The sequence below is a fragment of the Trematomus bernacchii genome, unplaced genomic scaffold (genome assembly GCF_902827165.1).
Source record: "Trematomus bernacchii unplaced genomic scaffold, fTreBer1.1, whole genome shotgun sequence".
In the NCBI taxonomy this organism is placed as follows: domain Eukaryota; kingdom Metazoa; phylum Chordata; class Actinopteri; order Perciformes; family Nototheniidae; genus Trematomus; species Trematomus bernacchii.
The window spans coordinates 8372580-8395558 of NW_022987698.1; the positions used below are offsets into that span (position 1 = coordinate 8372580).

Sequence of the window (22979 nt, forward strand, 5' to 3'; positions counted from 1 at the left end):
GAAACACACCGAAAAAGAAAAAAAAACTCCCACATATGCACCAAAAGCACAGAACAACAAGAAATACACAAATTGGGCCGGTATGCGTAACTTACATGTTGCTCTGCCTTGCAAAAAACGAATTAATGACACTTCCCTACACGTATGAGTGAGCACATAACACCACTCCACCCCATTCTTAGGAACAGTGTGATACACATTTGGCTGTGAGCGGTGTTATTTTCCCTCCCTGCACCTATTTGAAGCTCTGGTTGGACATTGTTCTGTGTTTACATCCTGTTGTGTCGACCGCTGCGTGAGTATGTTTTGCGTTTGTCCAGCTGTGTGTAAATGTGAATGTGTATATGTGTGTGTGTGTGTGCCTGTAAGGGTCAAAGCTGGAGCACAGTAGCAATATATATATATTATGTCAGCTACCATGAGAATATCTATTCTCAGTGTGTATTCAACTGCCTGCTGGATGAAAGACAGGCATCAAAATGAAATACTGTAAGGTAGAAAAAGTATATTTCCGAAATAGCTTAAGGCAGTGGATTTAGTGGTTTGGAGCATGTGAAACTGATTTTTACCATAAATTATAGCAAAGCGTGAACTTCATGGTCTTACTAAGAGCTGTATTACACATCATAACCAGTGCGTTGGAAGTGATGTAAGTAATTTAAATGTTTAACACGGATGGCAAAACTCAAATGTCTGCATTTATGTAAACATTAGTTAGCTTTTTAACCCCGTAGTCTGTTGCCTTAAAATGATCACAAACAGGAAGTCTTATTATATTCAATATATAAAAAGATATTTGGCCTTTCTATGTCTGGCCAAATGTGCAGGGTTATCCTTTTTAGCTGTATCCCTCCTAACATTCAGCCTGTAGCTCTTTTAATGGTCATCCCTGACAGTCCAGTCAGTGACATTATAAAGAAACAAAAGGGAAATGTTAGATTTTCTCATCTGGATTATAGTCACACTCCAATCATACAAAGTTAATGAGGCTGTTAAGAGCTTGAACCTTGGTTTTCTATTAAAAATGTTTCCCTTTGAGTAGCTTCAGAGTTACATTTTTTCCCGCTTACATTGTATAACAACGTAACACGATACATTATTTATCAGGTATTTCCATCACTGAAGCTATATATACTGTTTACGTGAGTGACGCATTCAAACCTGGTATTACATCAGAGGGACATGTTTTAGAAATATTCACATTTTCATCAAATTAAACTTAAGATATTGCATTTGTTATATTCTTGTGTTGTATGGTTTATTTAGCTTATACATGTAACAAGAATTACCCTGTGGTGGTGATGTTGGTGGTAGACCAGTAATTAAATGTAACTTTATTACCTTTCTCAATTACTGTAGAACATTTTTGAGCTACTTCTACTTAAGTATTCACAACTAAATCATTCCACAACTCTTCAAAGGGAAATTAACTACAGTACATTTAATGACTGCCACAGTAAGCTTCCTTGAAGAAAAACAAAACTATTTTCTTGCTAAATATTAATCTAATAAAATATAATGCCCTGTTTTAAATTGAGCCACCAAGCGCCATATAAAACATTCAAAGGTAGCTTGACCTTGATCAACTATAGGAAAGTTAGTGATAATCCATGAATAGAATAGAATAGAATAGAATAGAATAGAATAGTATGGCATCAAAAACAGGGGCCATGTTGCTGCCTTACAGTAGGTACTTTCCATACTTTAAACACACTTTCTCAAATGCTTATTTAGTATTAGTAGTATTCTTTACAGTGTGGTATTGCTACTTTCACTGATTGGAATACTTCGTCCACTACTGTATATTTCTTAAATTACAGGGAATGGACAAACCCATTCATCCAATTTCAATTGATTGATTGGTCGTGATCTTGATTACAATGTCAGAGATTACAGTTAAACACGTTTATGGCCAACAAATGTCTACAAATCAGACTGTTAAATGAACTTGAGATAGATTGTTGATGTCTTCACTACAACAAATAGACTGTCTCTCTAACTGAGGAGAGTCTGAGGGACCCCAGTGTGGGGGGAATCATTGTCCACTACACCTCCTCTCCTGCTGTCCCTGTTCTGGCCGATAGAGGTCGCAGCCGAGCAGCCCCTCTGTGTCCGGGAACGCATGGATGTGTCTGAGCGCTCCCACATGACAAAGCTACAGCGCGTCTGGAAACCGGGAACGGAGCACGGGGCGTTTTTGTGGAGAAACCGTCGACAAGACTCATTCTGCACCTTTACCTGCAGCCCAGCTCGGCTCGGCTCGCTACCAAACAAACTTCAGTGACCGTTTGGCTTTTTATTTGCCCACTAAGGCGTGCAGCTGCCCTCTTGTTTCCCCCTCTTTCCAAGTGAACTTTATAGGGATGTTATATCCGAGCATCACCATGCTGAATGCCCAGATAGTGCTAAAGTAAGTGTAGGACGTGTGTGAACGACCTCTTTTTCTTCTTCTACTTTTTGTTCGATTTAAAAGAAAAAGAGAGGGAGAGAGTGTGTGCAGGAGAGAGGGATAGAGAGAGAGAGAGAGAGAGAGAGAGAGAGAGAGAGAGAGAGAGAGAGAGAGAGAGAGAGAGAGAGAGAGAGAGAGAGAGAGAGAGAGGAGAGAGAGAGAGAGCGAGCGAGAGAGAGAGAGAGAGAGAAGTCGCGCAGGTTTGTGGAGCTACGCTTTCATGCCGTCAGTCTTGCGGACTCTGAGATGGACGTCAGATTTTATCCAGCTCCCCCTTCAAGCGTGGGTTCATGTACTGACTCCGGTTTGGACTATTACCACTCCAACAAGGTAACAATGATTTCTACTTTACGGACTTATAGTCGGTCAGAGGTGCAGCAATTGGTGTGATGATGCACGCGCGCACAAGTAGCTACATAGCCTACACATGGTGTGCCATATATATGAGCAGGAGCATAATGTATGTGTAGAAGGAGCATGACTGGGGAGTGCTGCACTTGTATTTCCCTCGGGATGAATTAGAATGTAATGAGCCGTCTTGGAGCTGCATTGTCTTTGAACTTTGTTGTATTTTTAATTAGCAGATTGTTTTGAACTCTGCAGAAAGGCACACATGACACCTGTTCTGAGCTAGTGCACCCTTCAATTTGCATAAATGTAATGTGTTAATCTGGATAAACTAAGGGCACGTTGTACTGTAGCTGTCCTGTGAGCTGAGTTGGAGCACCCCTCTCTCCAGCGCACTGGAGCTACTGAATACACACAAATTGATTGTGCCTTTTTTCCCCTTACTTAAATACATGAAAAAAAGCTCAATCTAACCCATATTATTTAAAATGTGTAGACCTAACTGCGGAAAAGTGCTATCTTATCTGCTCCAAACAGGTACCCATATGGGTCAATGCACAATTAGTCTAATACAAACCTGTAAAGATTGCTTCTAAATGTGAACTTGACTGCAGGTTAGGGATCGGGGTATTTGTGATTCTAAGATGTATATTGTTCAGTTATAAGCTGAACAGTCTGCATAATATTTTGTATGTGTTTCATTGCTCGATAAAAGTGTTTTTCATGAAGAATATACATTCGCCTACAGGCTTGGTTAACACCTTTTTGCGCACACATCCAATCTCATCACTGTACAGTACACATAATAACTTTTTAGGAATAATTAATTCGCCTCCAACCTAAATAGAAACCAATGTTTTGGTTTGCAATTCTAAAGTATCACATACTGGAATTTGTTTATCAGCTATTCTCAACATCGGTGAGAAGTTAGGAATTGCATATGCGTTTTTACGCACGGAATCGTATCCAATATTACCGGAACGTCAGTCACTTGTATAAGTAGGAGTAGTTGCAGTTGAATTATCATTTGTGATAAGCTGCCTTTTGAGGAAAATAATCACCAAATCAGTTAACATCAGTCTATATTTGGATATTGTCAAGTTTACTGATTTTTGCTGATTTTTCTGTTGAATGTCATCATGGTACTGTAAAGAGATCACTTTTTGTCCCCTTCTCACTCGTTTAATGCAGTGTGCACTGGCTCTGACTCCTTACTTTGACTGATAAAGGTTTTGCATTTAAGCAAATGCACAACATATTTCAAGATTACAAGTCACATGCCACAAGGCTATTTTTTTCATGTGGTCAGGGTAAAACTTGTGTAAACATTTGGCAGAGCTAGAAGAAGGCATTATACCCGCAGCCATACAAATAGGTTTGCTTGCCTTAGCACCTGGAAGGAGGCCAGCAGGCAGTTAACATTTGCTGATGACAAAGTGAAACATTATAGCACAGTACAATATTTGAATTGTTAATCTCCCCTGTCCATACACACAGTCACCTGTATGTATAAACGAACAACACACACAGACACACACTCTCACACCCACTTTGCAGAGGGAGGTTTGAATTACAATATATGAGGCTACAATCATTCCTTAACCCCTAACTTGCTGTAACAACAACTTAAACCCCAACATGAACTGATCCTAAAGTGGAATAATATTAAATCACACCTCAAATTAGCCTGTTAATGAAGTGATTACAAGCAAAATATTCTCACATTGAAGGGTTTTTGTAATCTCTTTGTGATAATGTTATAAGCAAATTAAGCACGCACAGCTGCTGTGGATGTGTATTTAAGATCACAATGAGACCTGGCTCTCGGACCGAGGCCATGTCTCAGGTCTTGTAGCGCAACACAATGAACTGCAGCAGTTATCATGATTCTCAGGTTTTTGGCCCGCTACCAAGCAGATTTGGGTTTCAAGGACTGAATCGTATAACATTGTCATTACTAAAGTAGCATCTGTGACTAAGATGTAAAGTGACACATTATCTGAGCCCGATCGGTGCCGACTACCACACATAACTGTTGAATAATGATACAGGAGCTTCATATGGCGTTTGGCCAATAGTTCATCCTCTATGGCAGTTTAATTTGTGAGCGAGATGGAGTTGACCCCCTGGAGTTGCACTGTGTGAGCAGGTGTTAATAGGGAAGCTTGCAAAGATGATAAAGATAAAGATGATGAAAATATAATTTTTTCGTATTTCACATTTTATATGAAGTTGGTTATAGCTATTGCATGCATGGTTTAAATGTAGTTTTTTCAAATAGTATTAGCTTTTCATTTACCCTTATTTACACTTGAAACAGTTAGAATAAATGACTTATATGAAACTCACTTGTGTGGTTTTGCATCATTACTGTACAGTAATAAATTAACCTAACAGGAAGTGTGTATAATACTAAGTGGGACAGTCCATTTATAAAAGCCCAGCACTTCCTGTTCTAGCAAACACATCTATTTCTGCCAGTGACTGTTCGGCTTTGTGAAAATGGCTTTGTGTGTGTGCTCATATTCAAGCTGTTCTCTACCTGAAGGGGTTAATAATTGAGGAACGTAAGGAATGTGTAAGTTGAAACTAGTTCGAACTGATCTACCACATTCAGTCTGATGATTGATTGATGGCTGCCAGGAATATGGATCACACTGACAGAATAAGTCATTACCACAAATCCATGAATGCACTTGACCTACGAATTTAGGCAATGGGTTTCCTTCAATTATACCTTAAACATCAACAAAATACAGTCATTCTAAATGTAGGAATCAAAGGTAGTCTAATGTACTTTACACTTTGATTTCCTTTTTCAAACCCAAATTTGATTCAATTACAAAATGATGATGAGATTGCGTTAGATGAAAATGCCATTGTACTTCTCTGAATGTCATTGTAAATTATTTCATAAAAGAACCTGTGCATCCACATTTCAGAACAACGCAAAGAACAACACATGAGATAAGCGTTGCTTTTTTATTTTTGCCGTGAACCCCAAGGCGCTGTTGCTCTTCTCAACTCCATCCAACTTGCATTGTCCTGCACTTGCACAATCACTGTGAGTCATCTTTACTTTTCGCCCAAGATTTCTCCTAATCTTTTTGAAGCTCTCTGTATCTTTCCTCACTGAGTGGGAGGCTTGTTTGTTCAGCGTACACTCAGCTGTGTATACCAGCGCTGAAGGCCACTTCTTCGCAAATGCCTGTTTTAGCGAGAGACTATTTGTCAAATGCATTATGACTTGTGCATACCCCCAGGCAGAATCACTCCAGTGAAATGAAGTTGGATAGATTACTGTAGCTGTTCCACTTTCTCCTCATCCCTCTTTCCTCTAACAACATGGTGCCCAAGAGAGAGGTTCTCAAGTAATTATACTGTAGTTATTCTGTAGGTTTATAATCCAATGGTTTGCAGATGTTATTCTTTACATAGTTGAAGTCTGTTCCCAGTTACTGTACGTATTTATATATGCTGGGGCCATTTTCACCGCAGTGCGGAGCAAACTCTTTATTGATACACAGTTTGTGCAGTTCTAAGAGAGGTGATTTTTCAATCAAAGCATTACTGTGTATGACTGTATGCGTGCATGTGTGTGTGCAGTTAACGCATTCCTAATTGCTTTTATACCTCGAGGCTGAATGTATAAAACATGTTTAACAAGATAACCCTCGTTTATACCTTGATGCAGGTTTTCCCACATGTTATACTTCATACTGCCTCATATTGCATCCTCACATAAATGCACGTAACAAGCAGCTGCCATTCGTCCACCCAAAGAGCAATGAGGCCGGCTTTTGCAGAGCACGTACCAACCCTTTTCAAATGGTCCGTTACATTACCACCACTACCCTAATAATCACTGTATTAGTCATGGGATACTTCAAAGTATGGACAGGCAAAAATACTTTCCATGTAGAATTCTCAGAATGTGTTTTTTTTTTCTTCTCTTCAAAACATGACTGTAATAGAAATAGAAAACAATAAAGAGATATTCCAGCAGTACCTCATTCTGTACACAGAGAAAAGTTAATTACATGGAGGCAAGCATTCTTGGGTCGACAGCGTGGACTTGGGGTTTTTCATTGTGCCCATTCATAACATTCTGCTGACTGGCCAGTCCGAGTTGCAATATCCCAACCGTTCTCACTGGGAAAATGTTAACCCATGCATGGCACTAATGCACACCAGAGAGGAAAACACATTCTAAAGCTGCTGGTACTGGGAATACTCAAAGTGGCCAGTTTATTGTTCCGATCCCGTTCCAGGCAGTTAACTAAGAGCAAATAATAGATAACCGAAAATGAAGTCATGGCATGAAAACAATGTTTAGTATTTTATAAAACCCCTCAGCAGTCTACTTTGTTAAGTTTTTTGGTCTAACCATTTTCTGGCACTATTCATAATCAAATCTTTCTGTCTCCCCGTCTCTCCCCCTCTTTGTGTCTAACTTCTTCTCTCATTTACCTTCCCAGCAGCAATGTCAAAAGGTTATGGAGGGAAGCCGGATCGCCTGGGGCTGATTGTGTCTTTGAGTTAATGATAAGTAGCTACAGTGTTATTCTCTGGAGCAGCAGAGCTTATATTGTGTTCTGTGCACAGACTCTTAGAGTAGTAAAAAACTGAACTATTTATCATATTTGCCTTTTTAATCAATTGTTTAAAAACAGGAATGGAAGTACATTTTTTAACAGAATCAAAAGGCTAAATTGTGAATACGTGAATTGCATACACTTGAATTGTTCACCTCTCTTGAAATATGTTTATTTGCCTATTTCAGTTACAACACATATAGGAAAAATCCCCAAATTGGCATCAATGATACAGTGGTTGCTATTCTGTAGCTACACCATAAGATGTCATCGGGAATTCGAGGACAGTAATTGACTGTTAAGAGTACATGCAAGGGGATACTGTACTGTCCATACTGTATGAGGGATTTACTACAGTGGACTCGGGTTTCACCTACACGATAGTGAAGGTAGCAAAGACTACAGTTCTCTGCTCTGTACTTTAAAATCTAGACCAGACTTGACTCAGAGCTACTAGAGGTGTTAAGACAGTCATAAGTCATGTATGGCTGGAAATAGATAGTATAGTTTATCCTGCCTGGTTAGCTACTTAATCACATAGGTTCATAGAAACGGGCTATTTATGCCGATGATTGATTGCATTAACTGCAAAGAATTCAGTCATGACATTGCATTTTTAAAACCCGTCCAAATACGCATTTGTGATATACTAACGCTATCCAAATCCTTTCTATGCAGCTATCACATCCCAATCTATCAGCCAGAAAGTCAATTTATTATAAGAAATCACAAAACTGCTTTTAGGGTACGACGGAGAGCCTTAGTTTTCAGGATTGGTGGCATGCATGGCAATCTAACGTAATGTGAAACACAGCCATCCCAAGATGTCAGGGTAATTCCAATTTTGACATTGAGCGTGAATCGAAGCAGCCCGCCTGGCCCAACTTGTGCACCTCATTATATCACATTAACCCTAATTATCGTCACTGCCCCTTGAAACCCAAATACTACAGTCAGGCTTGACTCCTGGCTCTTCAGCTGGAGGTTGGGTGTGTGTTTCATCCCCTCGACTTGTGTAAAGTAGTCCAATGTGCCAAGGCGCTTTAAACTGTCTTCACCTCAGGAGGCCAATGGTTCCTCAGTAGCAATAGCCTTGCCCGTCTGTCTGCCTCTGTCTGTCCCCCCCCCCCCCCCCCCACCATATCTCTCCCCCCACCATTCGGTTTCCCTGTGCTGTTTTATATTCAGCTCTTGATTGGTTGGGGGATGGTGTGGTGGAATAGCATTTGAGAGGTTAGCTGGTTTGTGCAGGGAGGGGGAAGTAGATTTGGGGTGTGTGTAAGGGAGAGAGAGAGAGAGAGAGAGAGAAAGCTGTAGATGGAGTGAAAATGGAGAGAGATTTTTAGGGGTACTTTATTTTTCAGCTCGCCCTTGAGTCTGTAATGTCATTCAACGATGTGGAAAACCAAAACGAGCCTTGCCACCAGATGTGTTCCAGTCCAGATAGCGACTTGAAAGACAGACGTTTATTGTTTTAGTGCATTTGGTGTGGTTCAAACCAAAACTGCATGAAATGCTGATTGATGGATTTCACTAATGAATGTGTGTGTGTGTGGAGAGAGTAAGAGAGGGATAGAGAGAGACATCTGCTTCATGTGATTCATTTAACCATTTCTGTTATTCGCTCTCTGCTCTACCGGGGTTATTTTACAGGGCTACAGTAGCATTTCAAAGCAAATTCATTTTCTTTCTATCAGCACGCAAATAGGAAATAAAATAACCTCTTTCAGTAATGTTTCGTTTTCATATCTACATAATGTGGCCTTTATATTTCCATAAAGTACACACACTAAAACAATACTCTATAACAAGCTTCAATAGAGATAAGTGTGTATTAGCAATACAAGTTGTTGCATAGTAAGCTCTGTCTTTATCATAACAATAGGCCAAAGTCAATAGAAACACTGAAACTGCTGTGACCTTCTGTTATGTAACTTTATATCTTTGGTTCACCAAGAGCAACAACCAAACTTATTGTTGATGCTGACATTTAGCATCATCCCCATGCATGTGGTTTCGACTGCAGGTCAGGAAGTGCGCAGCTCAGTCTGCAACAGTTTCAGCATCCCTGCAGTGAATCGCTTGTTTTTAATTATCATACACTAACAATTCTGGCGCTCCCATTGTTTTACTGTTAAGGTATCGCAGCCAAGACAGATGCAACAAAGGCAAATCATTTTCTGTGTTTTGAAATACAGCAATTCCCCGAGCAAGAAAGCTGATCTTCATTAGGATAATTGCTTCATTTGATTCATAAACAAATAGACCACAGAGTCATTATTCTAGATGCTGGAGATTACGAGTGCATTTATTGGCCTTGGCAGATTTGTGTAAAGCAGGCTTTGCTACATAAATTAGTGTAATCATTGTATGAGAAAACCATATCAACGTTTCACATAAGCACAGACGGAGCTCATCATCTCTGACTTTCACACTCGCAAAGATCTCACAGTTCACCCAACAATTTGTTTTTCATTAAATCTCTGTGGGAATGGTGTGTTATAGCCGGTTTTTTGTGGTACTTTCATGCATTTGTTTCAGAAAAAGCTCTACATGAAATGGTATGAGACCGCCGTTTAGTCTATAATCAGGAAATGAAACACTAAGGAGAGGAAGGAGGGAAGGAGAGGGGGGTTAATGCAGATTTTTGAGTATGTTGACGGATCAGAGTGGGGACATTTTGACAGGTTGTTGGCTTGAAAGATACAATCTAACTTGGAGTAAGTAAGTCTGTGAAGGCACCACATTGCCCATCAACACTGTTGTACTATTGACTCAATCCTTCTTGTAGGAAGGTTAAATGCATTAAATTGAAGACGGTTAATCCAGGTTATAATGTTTTTCATTATATATGATCATAGCATGTGGTTTATTTGTTAGCATTTCAGTCCCCAGGCTCCTCTCTTGATTAGTAGAAGTAAGTCTTTGAGAATAGGGTAATCCCATAGATTCCATAGGATAAATGTATGAAAACACTGATAAGCATAGTGTCTGCGCTGTTGAAGAATGCAGCTGTCTGGTGTATTAAGAGGGGTGCACAACATGGGCAAACATGAGCAGTTGTCTTAGCTTCCTGAGGCATGTCCTGTGCAAATAAAACTGGAGATGGCTGGTTCAGGCCCACACTCAGAGACCCCGGGCCCACTGAGTACACACTCTCAGAGACATACACTCTCTCACAGATACACACACACACTCATACATGCAAATCCAAGCATGTCCACACTCGCATAGTGCACATGTGTGAGCACACAGACCATAGAGATGCAGCCATGTTATTTTGGAGACACTGCTGTAATGGTTCCTGTACTTTACAGTAGTAATGTCTTAACAGTTCAACACATTCAAATAATTGAGTGTGATATCAGTCACAGTTTTACAAAGATTTCGCATGACGCATGTATTATAATAAATAGGAAGAAGCTTTATTTTCTCAGTATTCTTCATTTCACACCTCTATTTGCTTCCTTCTCCAATTGTGACGTTTATTTTCAAGCTCTTTCGACACAAGAAAAAAAAGGGAAGATGCGTGACTAGCCTGAGTGACATTATCAATAATAAAGTCGGATAAAATTGTTTTCACATTGAAAACACACTAGGGACACTTTGAGTAACTATAGGTTTAAACAGGCAGTTTGTTAGCCACCAAGGATTGGTCCTCTGCCGTGTGCCGCTCTGTGCCAAGTGAGTGTGTGCGACTCCCCCCCCCCCCTATCACTACAAACCCACAGTCCCCCCAGGCCCCCTTTTTTCCCCTCAGTCTAGTAAACCACCTCTGGCACTTTTGGGCTTTGTTCATAATATTTTCATTGTAGCTTTGCTTTGCTTTCCAGGAATTCCATTCGCTGTATGTTGATAAGTCAGTTTTTGTTACCCAAAGATAACAGCGTCAAATAAGAGCACTTAATCTTATAGAAGAGCTTCACCCTGAACTCAAATGTAGATGTTATTGCATTTCTCTATTCCTTTGCCAATGAGTGCTGTATCTGTTTTGGTATTGCAGTCTTTTCAGCTTTTTTTAACATCTACACAAATCCATACTAATGCTCCAGTAATGTGTAAAGGGGCTTGGTATCATAACTCATTTTCAAAATGAATGACTTTTGTACCCTCTGCATTTTGATTGTGGATCTACAGTAGCTGCTTTAGGTCTGTTTTGGGCCTCTCTATGTTGATTGGTATGTGATGTGTTGGTGCAGCTGAAAGTGAATGTGTTAACTGTGCAAACACAACATTGCTGGCACTCCTGGTTTCACTTAATCTTTGACACAAAGGCACTGGCATGTGGCTGGTCTTTCAGACAGATTCAGTCGCAGAGAGTGATAGAGAGAGGGAAGTTAAGGTATGTGTACATAAATACCCATATGTTTTGAATTAAAGACATCTTAAAGCATTTACACTTATTTATTTGTTCTTCTTTATTCCAGCTAGACAGGAAGATTACCTTTTTTGGGACTTTCTGTAAGCCTTCATCCCAGTCAGTTATTAGGATTTCCTGAAGCAAACACAGCATCATGTGACCAAAGCCATGCCTAGTACTTTGGTCACCTCAGGACCTTATTCTGGGTTGTAGTACATGCAGAAGTCCACACTTACTGCCATTTTTGATGGATGATTTATTTGCCTGCCATCCTATAATTACCCACCGGGTAGACGGGAGGACCTCTCTGAGATTATAGTTTTTCTTTGCAGTAAAAAAAGCCTGAGACACTAAACGACTTGGCAGTAAGCTCTTTTAAAAAATCTTTTGATGTTTTATCAAGCACTGCAACATTAATTAAAAAAGTATTCATCATATCTGCAGTGGTGGAAATGGTGAAGCAAACTCGAGGAGACATTTCGAAATTGAATAGATTTATTTCCATTCCATATTTACCGCATTGGGGCTTGTTTGTACTAAAAAGTTACCTGTTGGCACTGACTGTGTTGTTTGCAAGGTCTGATATTTTCAGAGGAAATGCTTTCAGATACATATTTAATTAATATTTTCACATCAAAAGGCATGTTTCTGTGTTTTTTGGACATGGCTCTAGGCTAAAGAATGAATCCAAAATGGAAAGCGGCAACCTCTCATCAGACTTTGACAGGTTTCTGCTGACTCCAGTCATGGGTAATTACCCTTTTTTTGGCAGGAGAAAGGTGTTAGTTCTTTCTAGATACACACTACCTAATATTCTTTTAATTGACTTCAGAGGAACGGTATCAAGATGTGCTGATTAAGTTACAAATTGGCTAAAGCTGCTCATTCTGAGAGCCAGATCTCCTTGTTCCTTTTGGTTTGGTTTGTTGTACTTTCTGCAGCTCTGCATAATGACTAGAGTGGAAGATTTCAATTACTCCGAGAAAGTCAAGGAGGTTGTTGAAGTTTGAGAAATACAACACGGGCTGGTTGATATGTAGAGATTTGGAATGTAATTAAATTGGTTTGGCTGCTTGCCACTGAAAAAATACATTCCTTTTTTTCTCATCCGAAATGAAAATGTATAGAGTGTTTTGCTGAAAAATACCTTGAGGGAACAGTAGGCTGGTGAATATTTGTAATACAGCTTGCACTGTGCAGTTGAAATGAGTTTTGAGATGAGTTATCCATTGTGGTTTCCCCTTTGACATTTGAAAGGTATGCAGCTTTTGAACCATGGATTTACTGTAATCTATTTTTTTTCCTATTATTGATGTGTGGTTGAGTTATAAACTGTAAATTGGCTTCTCTGCCATTTCGCTGGCTGTGCCATATCAGAAACCACGAGGCCATGGCGCAGAAACACACTTTGTTATAATGTTTATATATAGTCACATGTAAACCCCAGTTGTTGGTCCCAGCCTACACATGAAACTGTACAACACCACTGTTTACCATATAGAGTGTATGAATCTCTCAGTAGCACAAAGTAACCAATCCATACTGAGTCATGTGACAGACTTCACCAACCGTTCTAATTTGATATTAATGACCGACTGTTTTGTTCACAAGGAAACACATTAGAAAATAAACATTTAGTGACAGCTGCAGGTTTAAATCTGCGGTGGTAATTCAAAGTCTGGACATGTTTTTAGATACACTTTCAGAATTTCAAGAAGAGATAAGATAAACAGTTTATTATTAGTTCACATTAGACATCTGGCATTTGATTGATGTTTCCTGTTAAAGGGCTGAAACAAAAGCTAGCATTTAAACTATGAAATTAATTATCCAAATGACTACAAGATCAAAAGACAGTGTGAAAACCTGTGTCATCACTTCCTTGCTTTTAGCTGTGCATAGACCAACAGTAATTGACATTTGAGGTTGTTTTGGCACACACAAAGAACAAAGTGATCTTCCTCTTCCTCGATTGACCTCAGAGCAGTATGAACCACAACAAAAGAAAACGAATGTTATCTAGTTTTTATTAGAACGTTTTGAAAACTGTACAGCTTGCATTAAAGAGATCTTTCATAGCTTTCTTTTTGATCATTTTCTAACAAATTCCTACTAGTCACACTGTAAAAACCCCCGTGCCAATTGTATGAGAAATCGAGAGAGAAAAAGGAAGTTGCGGAGAGATTCAAAACCATAAATGTGAGCTGTTTTTGTTATGTGTTTGCTGAGGAGTATTAAAAAAAATCCAGTTGCTTCTTATCCACTGCTGCCTGATCTGCAAATGGATCGAGCTGCCCAGTCGAGCCCTTCTTACAAAATCAGCCTGGCATGGCGTTATAATAGCTTTTCCTTGTACATGTCCTGTCAAATCAACTTAGCCTCTTTGGGTGCTATTTTAATGTTAGTCACATAGTCGATGGAAGCAACTACAAGTCCTGTGTGTCGCCTCTTGTCCCCAGAGAGCACAAGGAAATATACTTGTATGTCCTACGCTGTAATGCTTTTCATTACACCATGACACTTTTGGAAAGTGTACTTTGAAACCAGATCCATGCAGCGAGGGAGAGAGGTGTTGAGATGATGACTTAATTAGCGGGGTCTACCACCATCCTGCTAATGGCTGTTTTCGGGTTTGTGAGTGCTGCAGCAGCATGTGCCTGTGTGCTCTCAAGCTGCACGGTTGATTTTCAGTCCAAGGCTTAATCCAACATGCATATGACAAAGCCTGCTAAGTGAATCAAAAAGCTGTATATCAGCGGAGACAAGGCTCCTCAGTCTTCTCAATGGAACTGCAAAGATAAAGCGAACGGGCACAGACGCATGCCAATACACCTTCAGGGTATTGATTGTATGCCATCATGCTTTCATGGGCCTCTCCTGCCTATTTTGCATGTAAAATCATATCCAAATAAGTCATAGGATTTGTATTAAATGTTGAGTTCTGTGTTTACGCGTTGGAAGATACTTTGAAGTAAAAAGACGTGTGTGTGTGATTCCAGACATATTGACTGTTAAGCTGTAAAATGATGTAGGTTTCTACTGTAGCCTTGCACTTAGAAAACAAACATCCTACAGAGAGAAAGAAGAGATGGAGAGATAGAGCTTTATCTGGCAGAGAGAGAAAGAGGCCTGCCGAGCAATTCTGCAAACTTACAGAGAAAAAAAAAGAAGAGAATAGAATTGTATACCACACATTAGCAGTGACACATGCACACAAACTAAGACAGAGTCCTCTTTCCCAGGCGTGCATGTGCTGACAGGACAACAGCTCTCACTTTCATTTGTGCTCATGCACCTGCTCACACTTTCTGTTATTCTCATTAGTACGAGTGAATACGAGTGAACCTCGTCCAACATCAAACATCGGTGTTACCACAGAGTGATCTCATGATCCTTTTCAACAAGTTCCCATAGCTAAAGCCAAATAAGTTGTTTGTCAGTGCTGTTGAAAAATATCCAATTGTGTTTTTCTTCAAGGAATCTTATCTTATCTTATTTATGATATAGGAGGAAATTCAAATGTTTACTTTGTTATTGTTTCATTGTAATTGAAAATATATAATACAATAATTAGGTTGGATTTTGAGGAGGAGCTGTATACCAAACAAAATCTGTAGAATACTTTATGTGGGACGATGCATCCCGGCCGCAAAACAGAAGAAGAATCAGAAAAACTTTAATAATCCCAGGGGGAATTTGGATATTCAGATGCGTATTTTGCCTTGACAAATATTGTACTTCCTGTGATTAAGATATTCTAGTCCATACTGAGAATTTGATTCATAGCAGTTTTTCAGCCCCAGTTATATTATGTTTAGGGTCAGACAATATTTACTACATTTCAGTATCAGTTTATATCATTGTTGAATGAATATCTGTGTATACTCGTTGAACAAAACAAGCATTTTAAAAGTGCACTAAATGAAAGAAGGGGTCTTTTAAGCTAAAAAACGATCAGTTCTGGAGAGGAGAGTCGCCAGGTTTGTGAGAGTTTTGTGGTTTTAATCAAATAGGTGTCCCTTGGATAGCGAGGTGATGGTGGAAAACATATGCGGAAATGTAGATATGGAGAAGTAATCAATAAAAGAGTGCCTGACCTTTCAGCAACACTTCCAGCTTTCCTCACATTACAAAAACATTCCTGTTGTTCCCTTTACTTTAAAGAGACCACAATGTTTTTTCTGTGCGGTCAGGATGTCGGCTTCAACTCTTGTAGCTTGCTTGTTCGCATTCTTGACAACCCTTCGCAATTAGATTCAATTTCTGCTGTAATAATTCAGGGCTGTTTAGTGTATTTGGCAACTTCTATCACTAAGCCGCACAAACAAACCCAGGCGACAAAGCAGCGCGAGGGGGTTAGCAGGTTCTGTGTACGACACCGAGGTGACGGCTGAGCTAATTGGGGATTAACAGTTAATAACTGAATGAGGAGAGAATGGTTGAGTTGTGCCAAAGTCTGTGCTGATGTTTCTCTCTTCCTGGTCCTGCTCACCCTTGTTTCTCACCTGCCATGCTGTTATTCCTATCTATCTGGATTCTCATCCTCTCTGTCTCTCTCGCTTGGATTTCTCTTCTCCCCTTTCGCAACCCTCTTTTTATTCTCCCTCTCTCTCGGGCTGATTCTCATCAGCCTGTATTAGTTGCAAATGCAGAACTAAGTGGCTGTGACAACATTCTCAGATGCTCCAGCTGCCACAGATTTATTGAGTTATTAAAGTAATGTACTGTGATTAAAAATGCTAATTTCCCCTAAATCGTATGCCAGCTTACATCGTTTTTTTTAGAAGCTGATTTAATTACATGGAAAATGAAACAAGGGCTGAGGATTCAATCTTTGCAGCCAATTGCCTTTGCACACAATAATGAATTACCTCGTGATACAGAATTATAGTTTGGGAAATAGAAAGTGAAATGACATTGAGATTCTTTTAGATTAAATAATCAGACCGTTTGCACAAATGCTTACATTTAAACCATACTCAAATTAGGTTAGCTTGTTTTTTTTTAATATATCATTTTGGCAATCTACCTCAGGCCGTACTCTGAAAGTGATTGTAAAAAAACAGATCCTTTAAATTCCTTATCTTGCTGTTAAGGTAAGCCACTCAATATATATATATACATACATACAGGGTAGTTCTGGTTTAGCATTTAAAGCAAGGATTTTAAATAAAGGGAGAAAAAAGTTTCCCTTTTTCAATATTATTATGAATTGTGTCCTTGTCCGTTGTGAATAATTTCCTTTCCCCTGGGGGATTTTCAGTGTGCTTTCCTTGGCTCATTTTGGCCTCTCATTATGCATTCATGTATTCGTTTTTATATAATGCGCAACGCTGCAGCTTCATTGGCCACATCTTGGTTGTTTTGTACAGCATTGTGTATGATACATGAATGTTAACATTTCATTTCTTTGAATTCAATGTTTTTTCTCTACTTCAGGCAGTCAGTTTCTCCTGCTTACTGTTATTTTGTAGAATATGCAAGGCCCTCTTTTGAACATCACCGGATGAAATGAGCTACTAAAAAAGTAATTCCCATTTGAATAATGAGATAGAAGTTTTTTTCCCTGATCACTTGATCTGCAGGGCACTTCTGCTGAGCAGCAGATAACCCTGCGCTGCACCGTTTTTCCAGTCTTCTAAAATCTCTAGTGAGATTACCAGAACAGCTTCAGATATTGTTTGGATGCCTTCCAGATTTCTCACTGTACTGTAACAGATCCTCAGCCCCTCTTTACAGCTCTTTCTTCTGACCAGGTCCTATAGGTGAGCGTGTGAAATATCCGTGACCATGTCGGATGTTTTTTCCTCCCTGGAAAGGATTGACTCATACGTGTTGTACAGCTCAGAGTGAGCGACTCCGGCCTTCCAGATGTCCCAGACATAACAGAGGCTTGTCAGCTCTGAGGCTGGGCTCTAAATGGGTCACTCTCCTTGATATCACACAGCTCCTTCACAATGACCCCACTGTTCTCCTGATATTACAGCACACCAGGTGGCTCACTATGAAAGTCATAGCCAGACAAAATGTGGACTGTGTCTGATCGTGAGTAGTCAGAAAAACACATCACACATGAGACTGCAGAGCTGTTTGTTTTAGGTTTAGAAATGGTTTTAATACACACAACAGCCCAAGCCTTCTAGAAGGAACCAATTGTTCTGAGTCAAAGTATTGGATTCTTCTTCCAGTGTTTGATTTCAGACATTTCATGATGAAAGCCTTCGATATGAGGAAAATGCATTTTTCATTGATCTGCTTTTCACCTCGTCCAGGGCAGTTTATGCATGGCTGTATGTAACATAACATGCTAGGGAGCTCTGCAGAGAAATGGGAGGGTTGTAAAAAAAAAGAAGGGAGAGGGGGTGGGTGGATGGCAGTTCGGTGATTTCTGATTTATGGTTTGATTACAGTCTTTCCATCCTGCTGAAGACCGGCTGTATTTGCCTGCATCACGTGAACTTTTTCTCACATGGCCTAGTAGTGCAGCAAGCCCCAGTTCATTCTGCTCCTCGTCAAAAGGGAACATTTGCACACACACACACGCACACACACACACACACACACACACACACACACACACACACACACACACACACACACACACACACACACACACACACACACACACACACACACACACACACACACACACACACACACACACACCACACACACACATACCACACACACACTGATTGAGAGATAAAATGGAGAATGGCTTTTTTAGTCAGCTGAGTATTCTCCCCTCCGGCAACCTGGAAACCATTCAATACCATTTACCTCCTACTGGGAAATAATATTGATAGTCATATGTACTCGGTAAAAGGACAACAAAAATAGAAAGAATCCCCCCCCCCCTCCATATTAATTACAGTGTGATTCAAGCACAGGTGTGTACCATCTCGGGTTCAGAATATCCCACTCATCAGAATGAATGTCCGTTTATTACTGCAATGTGAATGGTAACAAAAACTAGCTCTATTTGGAATTTCAATGCCACTGTTTTGTATGAAAAGTAGCCATGAAAATGTGGACAATGGAGCTTTTTTGTTCACCTGTAGCTGGCGCGAAATTCTCGACTAAGAGCTGCATTCCACTTGTAGTCTGAGTGATCAGACCTTGGCGAGAAAGAAACACAGACGTGAATTGTGCTCCCTTTATGCGCCATTAGTGTTTTTAACCAGCATCGATCCACATGCATTTAAAGCGTGTTGGTGTATGAATAGGAGGAAAGCTGCAGTGAAAGAGTCAGTCACTGATATCATGTCTCCCCAGGCTTTCATTAAACTGCCATTCATTCTCCTCCTCAGAAGTCCTCAGGCCTCTTACTTTGAATTCTCTAACTGCACATTCTGTACTGCCGAGCCTCGTGAGTGAAGTAGTACATTTGCGTTTGACTTGTCACTCAGGCACTAAAAATGCTTCAGTAAAGTGGAGTAACCAGAAAATCGAGATCTTTATTTATAACTTACGGGACGGTTTTAGCTGACAAAGTACAACATGCTGCACTGAAAGGCTGAGAGTTTGTTTTTACATTTAATGAAAAGACTAAGCCTTGTTCCAACCAGAAGTCTGTTTGTAGGGTATCATTTGTTCGACCTATGTCAGATTTGTTAAAACCACACAGGCAGTTCATGAGCTCGAGGGGCAATGTTAGAGGTACAGCTTAGATTTGAGGTTCATCATTTTTAGTTGTGACTGGTTCATTTGCAAAAACTGATATTTCAGTTTTCAATTCTTTTCATAAATCATATATTTTTTGTGCACTCAAGGGATTATCAATCAAAGTGGTTGATTTATTAATTTTAAGAATTACATTTCTCTATTGCAAATAAACTCTTAAGATATCTTTAAGGAGCCATTTTTGTGTTACCATATCTCCACATCATTAAAGTGTTGACAGTGTTAACAGGTAGCCTGAAACACAAAACCAGAAGAACAGATTATGGTTTTGTAGATAAGCATTCATAGCCTTACACCGAAGCACAAAGTGGACCTGATTTATTCTGGCAGCAGTCAAACAAATCTAAAATTAACACAAATCTGATGTTTAAAAAACCTGTAAAGCAAAAAAAAAGACAACCAGACTGACGGGTAAACTCGCAGCAGCTCCGGCATCGACCGGTTCATTTGAATATGAACGACCCCAACTGAAAGATTATGACCCATAAAGAGGGGGAAAGATATGAGCGTGCAGCGGGGAGAAATGTCAGAGTGAGAATGGCAGGAAATATGTTAGTGACAAGGAAAAAGCTGCCCCTGGTATTCTACAGCCGATGAGTAAAAATAGGGCATTGGGCAAGAAGGCAGGAAACCAGCAGAGCGAGGCCTCTAGTAGGAATTTCTTCTGGGGAGGAGAGATAAGGGACTTAACTCCCTCCTGTCTGGGCCAGCAGACTTTAACATACCACATGTGATCACTGATCACTTATGTAGAGATGGACAGAGGAAGAGGAGATTGAAGAATTTAATAAATGATTTGAGCACTGAGTGACGTGTGTGTGTGCGAGTGTGTGCACTGCTGTGTGTGTGCTTTTTGATGATCTGTCACTTATTGAGCATCGACATGACTTTTTAATTAGGTCACGAAATGTGATGGAAAGTAAAAATCACACACACACGCACCAGGACTCTCACGCAAACACACACACACTTCTACATCACACACAACACACACACACACATATTGAGGTAATGGCTTAAGAGTGGAAAGTACCGTGTGTGAGAGTCTGAGGTTCCTCAGGTTAAAGAGTGGAAGTTAGACAATAAACAGTGGTCTTATCAGTCGCTGGGCAGAGCTTCCAACCTGATAGCCCAACATATCACGCTGACTATTAGAAACAAATATGACCTCTACACCCTTTGCCTCAGCCCACTTCCATGAATAAGCAATTTCGATAAAAGATTTGCCACATCGCACTGCATTATTTGATTTGCCCACACTTACGTGACCTCATCAAGACAAGATGTATTGGGATTTTTGCCAAATCAAATCTTCAGGCCAAGTACGATGTGAGATCGATGCCCCAGCAGAGGCGAGACAACGGGATGATTATCATATTGTTGATTACAGTAATTTGTTCACAGTGTGTCAGTTGTGGAACTGACAGGGCGTTCACTGACAGCTACACTGTTCACAGGCTGACCACTTCTTATAAACCGTGGGCGGTTCAGGAGTTCCCGATGTCGATCTCATGAGGGGAACAAAGTCAGAACTTGCCAAGCATCTACTTGAGAAACTAAAAATAACAGCTTAACGTTTACACCAACAATGGAGGTCACAGACATGTATTAATTGTTTTTATGTATTTTCTTCTGTTCTGAAAATAGAAATGATGTATAACCCTAGATCCAAACAATCAACCTTTCATAATTTGTTAAGAGACATTTTTCCTATCAGTAAAAACTAGGGATGTCCCGATCACCTTTTTTTGCTCCCGATCCGATTCCGATCATTTGATTTTGACAATCTGCCGATACCGATTTTTCCCGATCCGATCTTTATGCAATGCATTAAGAGAAAAAAAAGGAGAAAAGCATTCAAGTTGTCCCTTAAACCCCACGTTCTCCACCACAGATAACGGCTGGTCATCCAACGCGATGAATTCAGCTATCTTGGCTGTTATTTTTTTGGCTTTTTCACTGTTCTGGGGCAGTTTCTCTTTCCCTTTTAAAAGTCTCTGAAAGTGTTGGTTGTTTCAGTGCCGTTACCTGAGTGGCCGCTGTGTACTCGTTGTGTTGTTGTTGGTGTTTGTTTCTCAGGTGGCGTATTAGATTGGTCGTGTTGAACGTAGCTCTGTTCTTTCCACCACGCGGAACCTCCGCCTTGCAAACATTGCATCTGGCTGTTACACTGCCTTCGCTTTCAATTTTATAATACTTCCAAACTCCTGACATTTTCTCTGTCCCGACTCCCGAGGCACCAGCTGAACGTAGCCTCTTGTTAGCTTACTGCTACTATTAGACACTGCGCCCACTCTGTTGCCAGATTTGAGAGAAATAAGCAACCAGGTCTATGAAAACAAGCCCAAAAGAAGCAACACATACATGATGTTGTGTAATTTTAAACCAAAACTAAGGCCTCAGGATGACTTTAAGACGTGAACATGGTCATTTTTGTTTTGTAACATTAAATAAAATGAAATATTTTATTAAAAAAAAAAAAAAAAGAAAAAAAAAAATGTTTCCCGATCCCCGATTTTTTTCTCCCGATTCCGATCTTTTGAAAATCACGTGATCGGCTCCGATCCCCGATCACGTGATCGGATCGGGACATCTCTAGTAGAAACATTTATATGCACAAACATCTTTGTCGTTGTTTCTTCAGACCTAAACTGCTGCAACCTGTTGACCGAGCTTGAGAGAATATTATTTATTGAGCTGATTGCCTTTTGAATAGAATCTACTCTGAACCTCTGCTGACCGAAAAAACTCTCATTCCTCTCTGAGTTGTGCTATTTATTTGTAATTGTAATAAATAGTCTGCCACTTAAACAAATGTGAAATGACCTGAGATAGAAAGCAGCTGGGGAAGAAATACAAAAGTAGAAGGCTGTACGCTAAAGGTCACCGTACAGCTCAGGACTTTGGGAGTACAGGATTTCAGTATATCAGCTCTATATGAAACATGCTCCATGATAATTAGAGTTCAAAGTCAGAAGTGCTTCCATTGAGGTGGAACAGCGTTACATAAGCGTCCTTATGTGTCCTTGTTGTGTCCTTGTTGTGTCCACTTGCTGTCATATTGAGGACACAGCCTCCCCTCCGGCTATATTGCTATATGAGACAATAACCTAAATACCTGTCGGACTTCTCTCTTTCTTTCTCTCGTGCTTCTCTCTACCTTTGTGATCCCATTTCATTCTTCCATTTGTTCTCTCTCTCCTTTTCTTTACCCACACTCCCTCATGGTCACTCTCTTAAGTGATTGCTACATTTCATCTCATGGTAAATCGGCCGTCAGCCCGGTGAGCTATCATTATGCAAATGATGGGCAATTCAATTTCAGTTGGTCGGAGGGGGAATTTCTAATTAGGGTGAGGCACAGCACTCAAGATGGAGAGAAAGATGTAAAGGCAGAGTGGATAGCAGAGGTAAAGAAAGAGGAAGAGGAGGAAGGCTTGAGAGAGGCAGGGCTGGAAGAGGATGAAGTATCCATCCATGAAATCAACACCTGCATCACAATTATACTCTCCAATTGAGTTTCCTGCTCTTCCCATTGTTTTTT

General features: G+C 40.1%; 1 protein-coding gene across 3 annotated transcripts in view; it reads left to right on the top strand.

Annotated features, from left to right (window-relative positions):
* Positions 1-246: 246 nt before the first annotated feature.
* Positions 247-22979, top strand: part of tox2 (TOX high mobility group box family member 2) — a 92748-nt gene continuing 70015 nt past the window's right edge. The window contains exon 1 of one of the 3 annotated variants that reach the window (XM_034138988.1): positions 247-295. Coding sequence is in view for 2 of the 3 variants with exons in the window: in XM_034138989.1 (XP_033994880.1) it covers positions 2696-2779 (84 nt within the window). In the remaining variant the exon portion in view is untranslated. Of the gene's footprint in view, positions 296-2617; positions 2780-22979 lie in introns of those variants that run through there. The other 2 variants (XM_034138989.1, XM_034138987.1) reach the window with 2 other exon arrangements.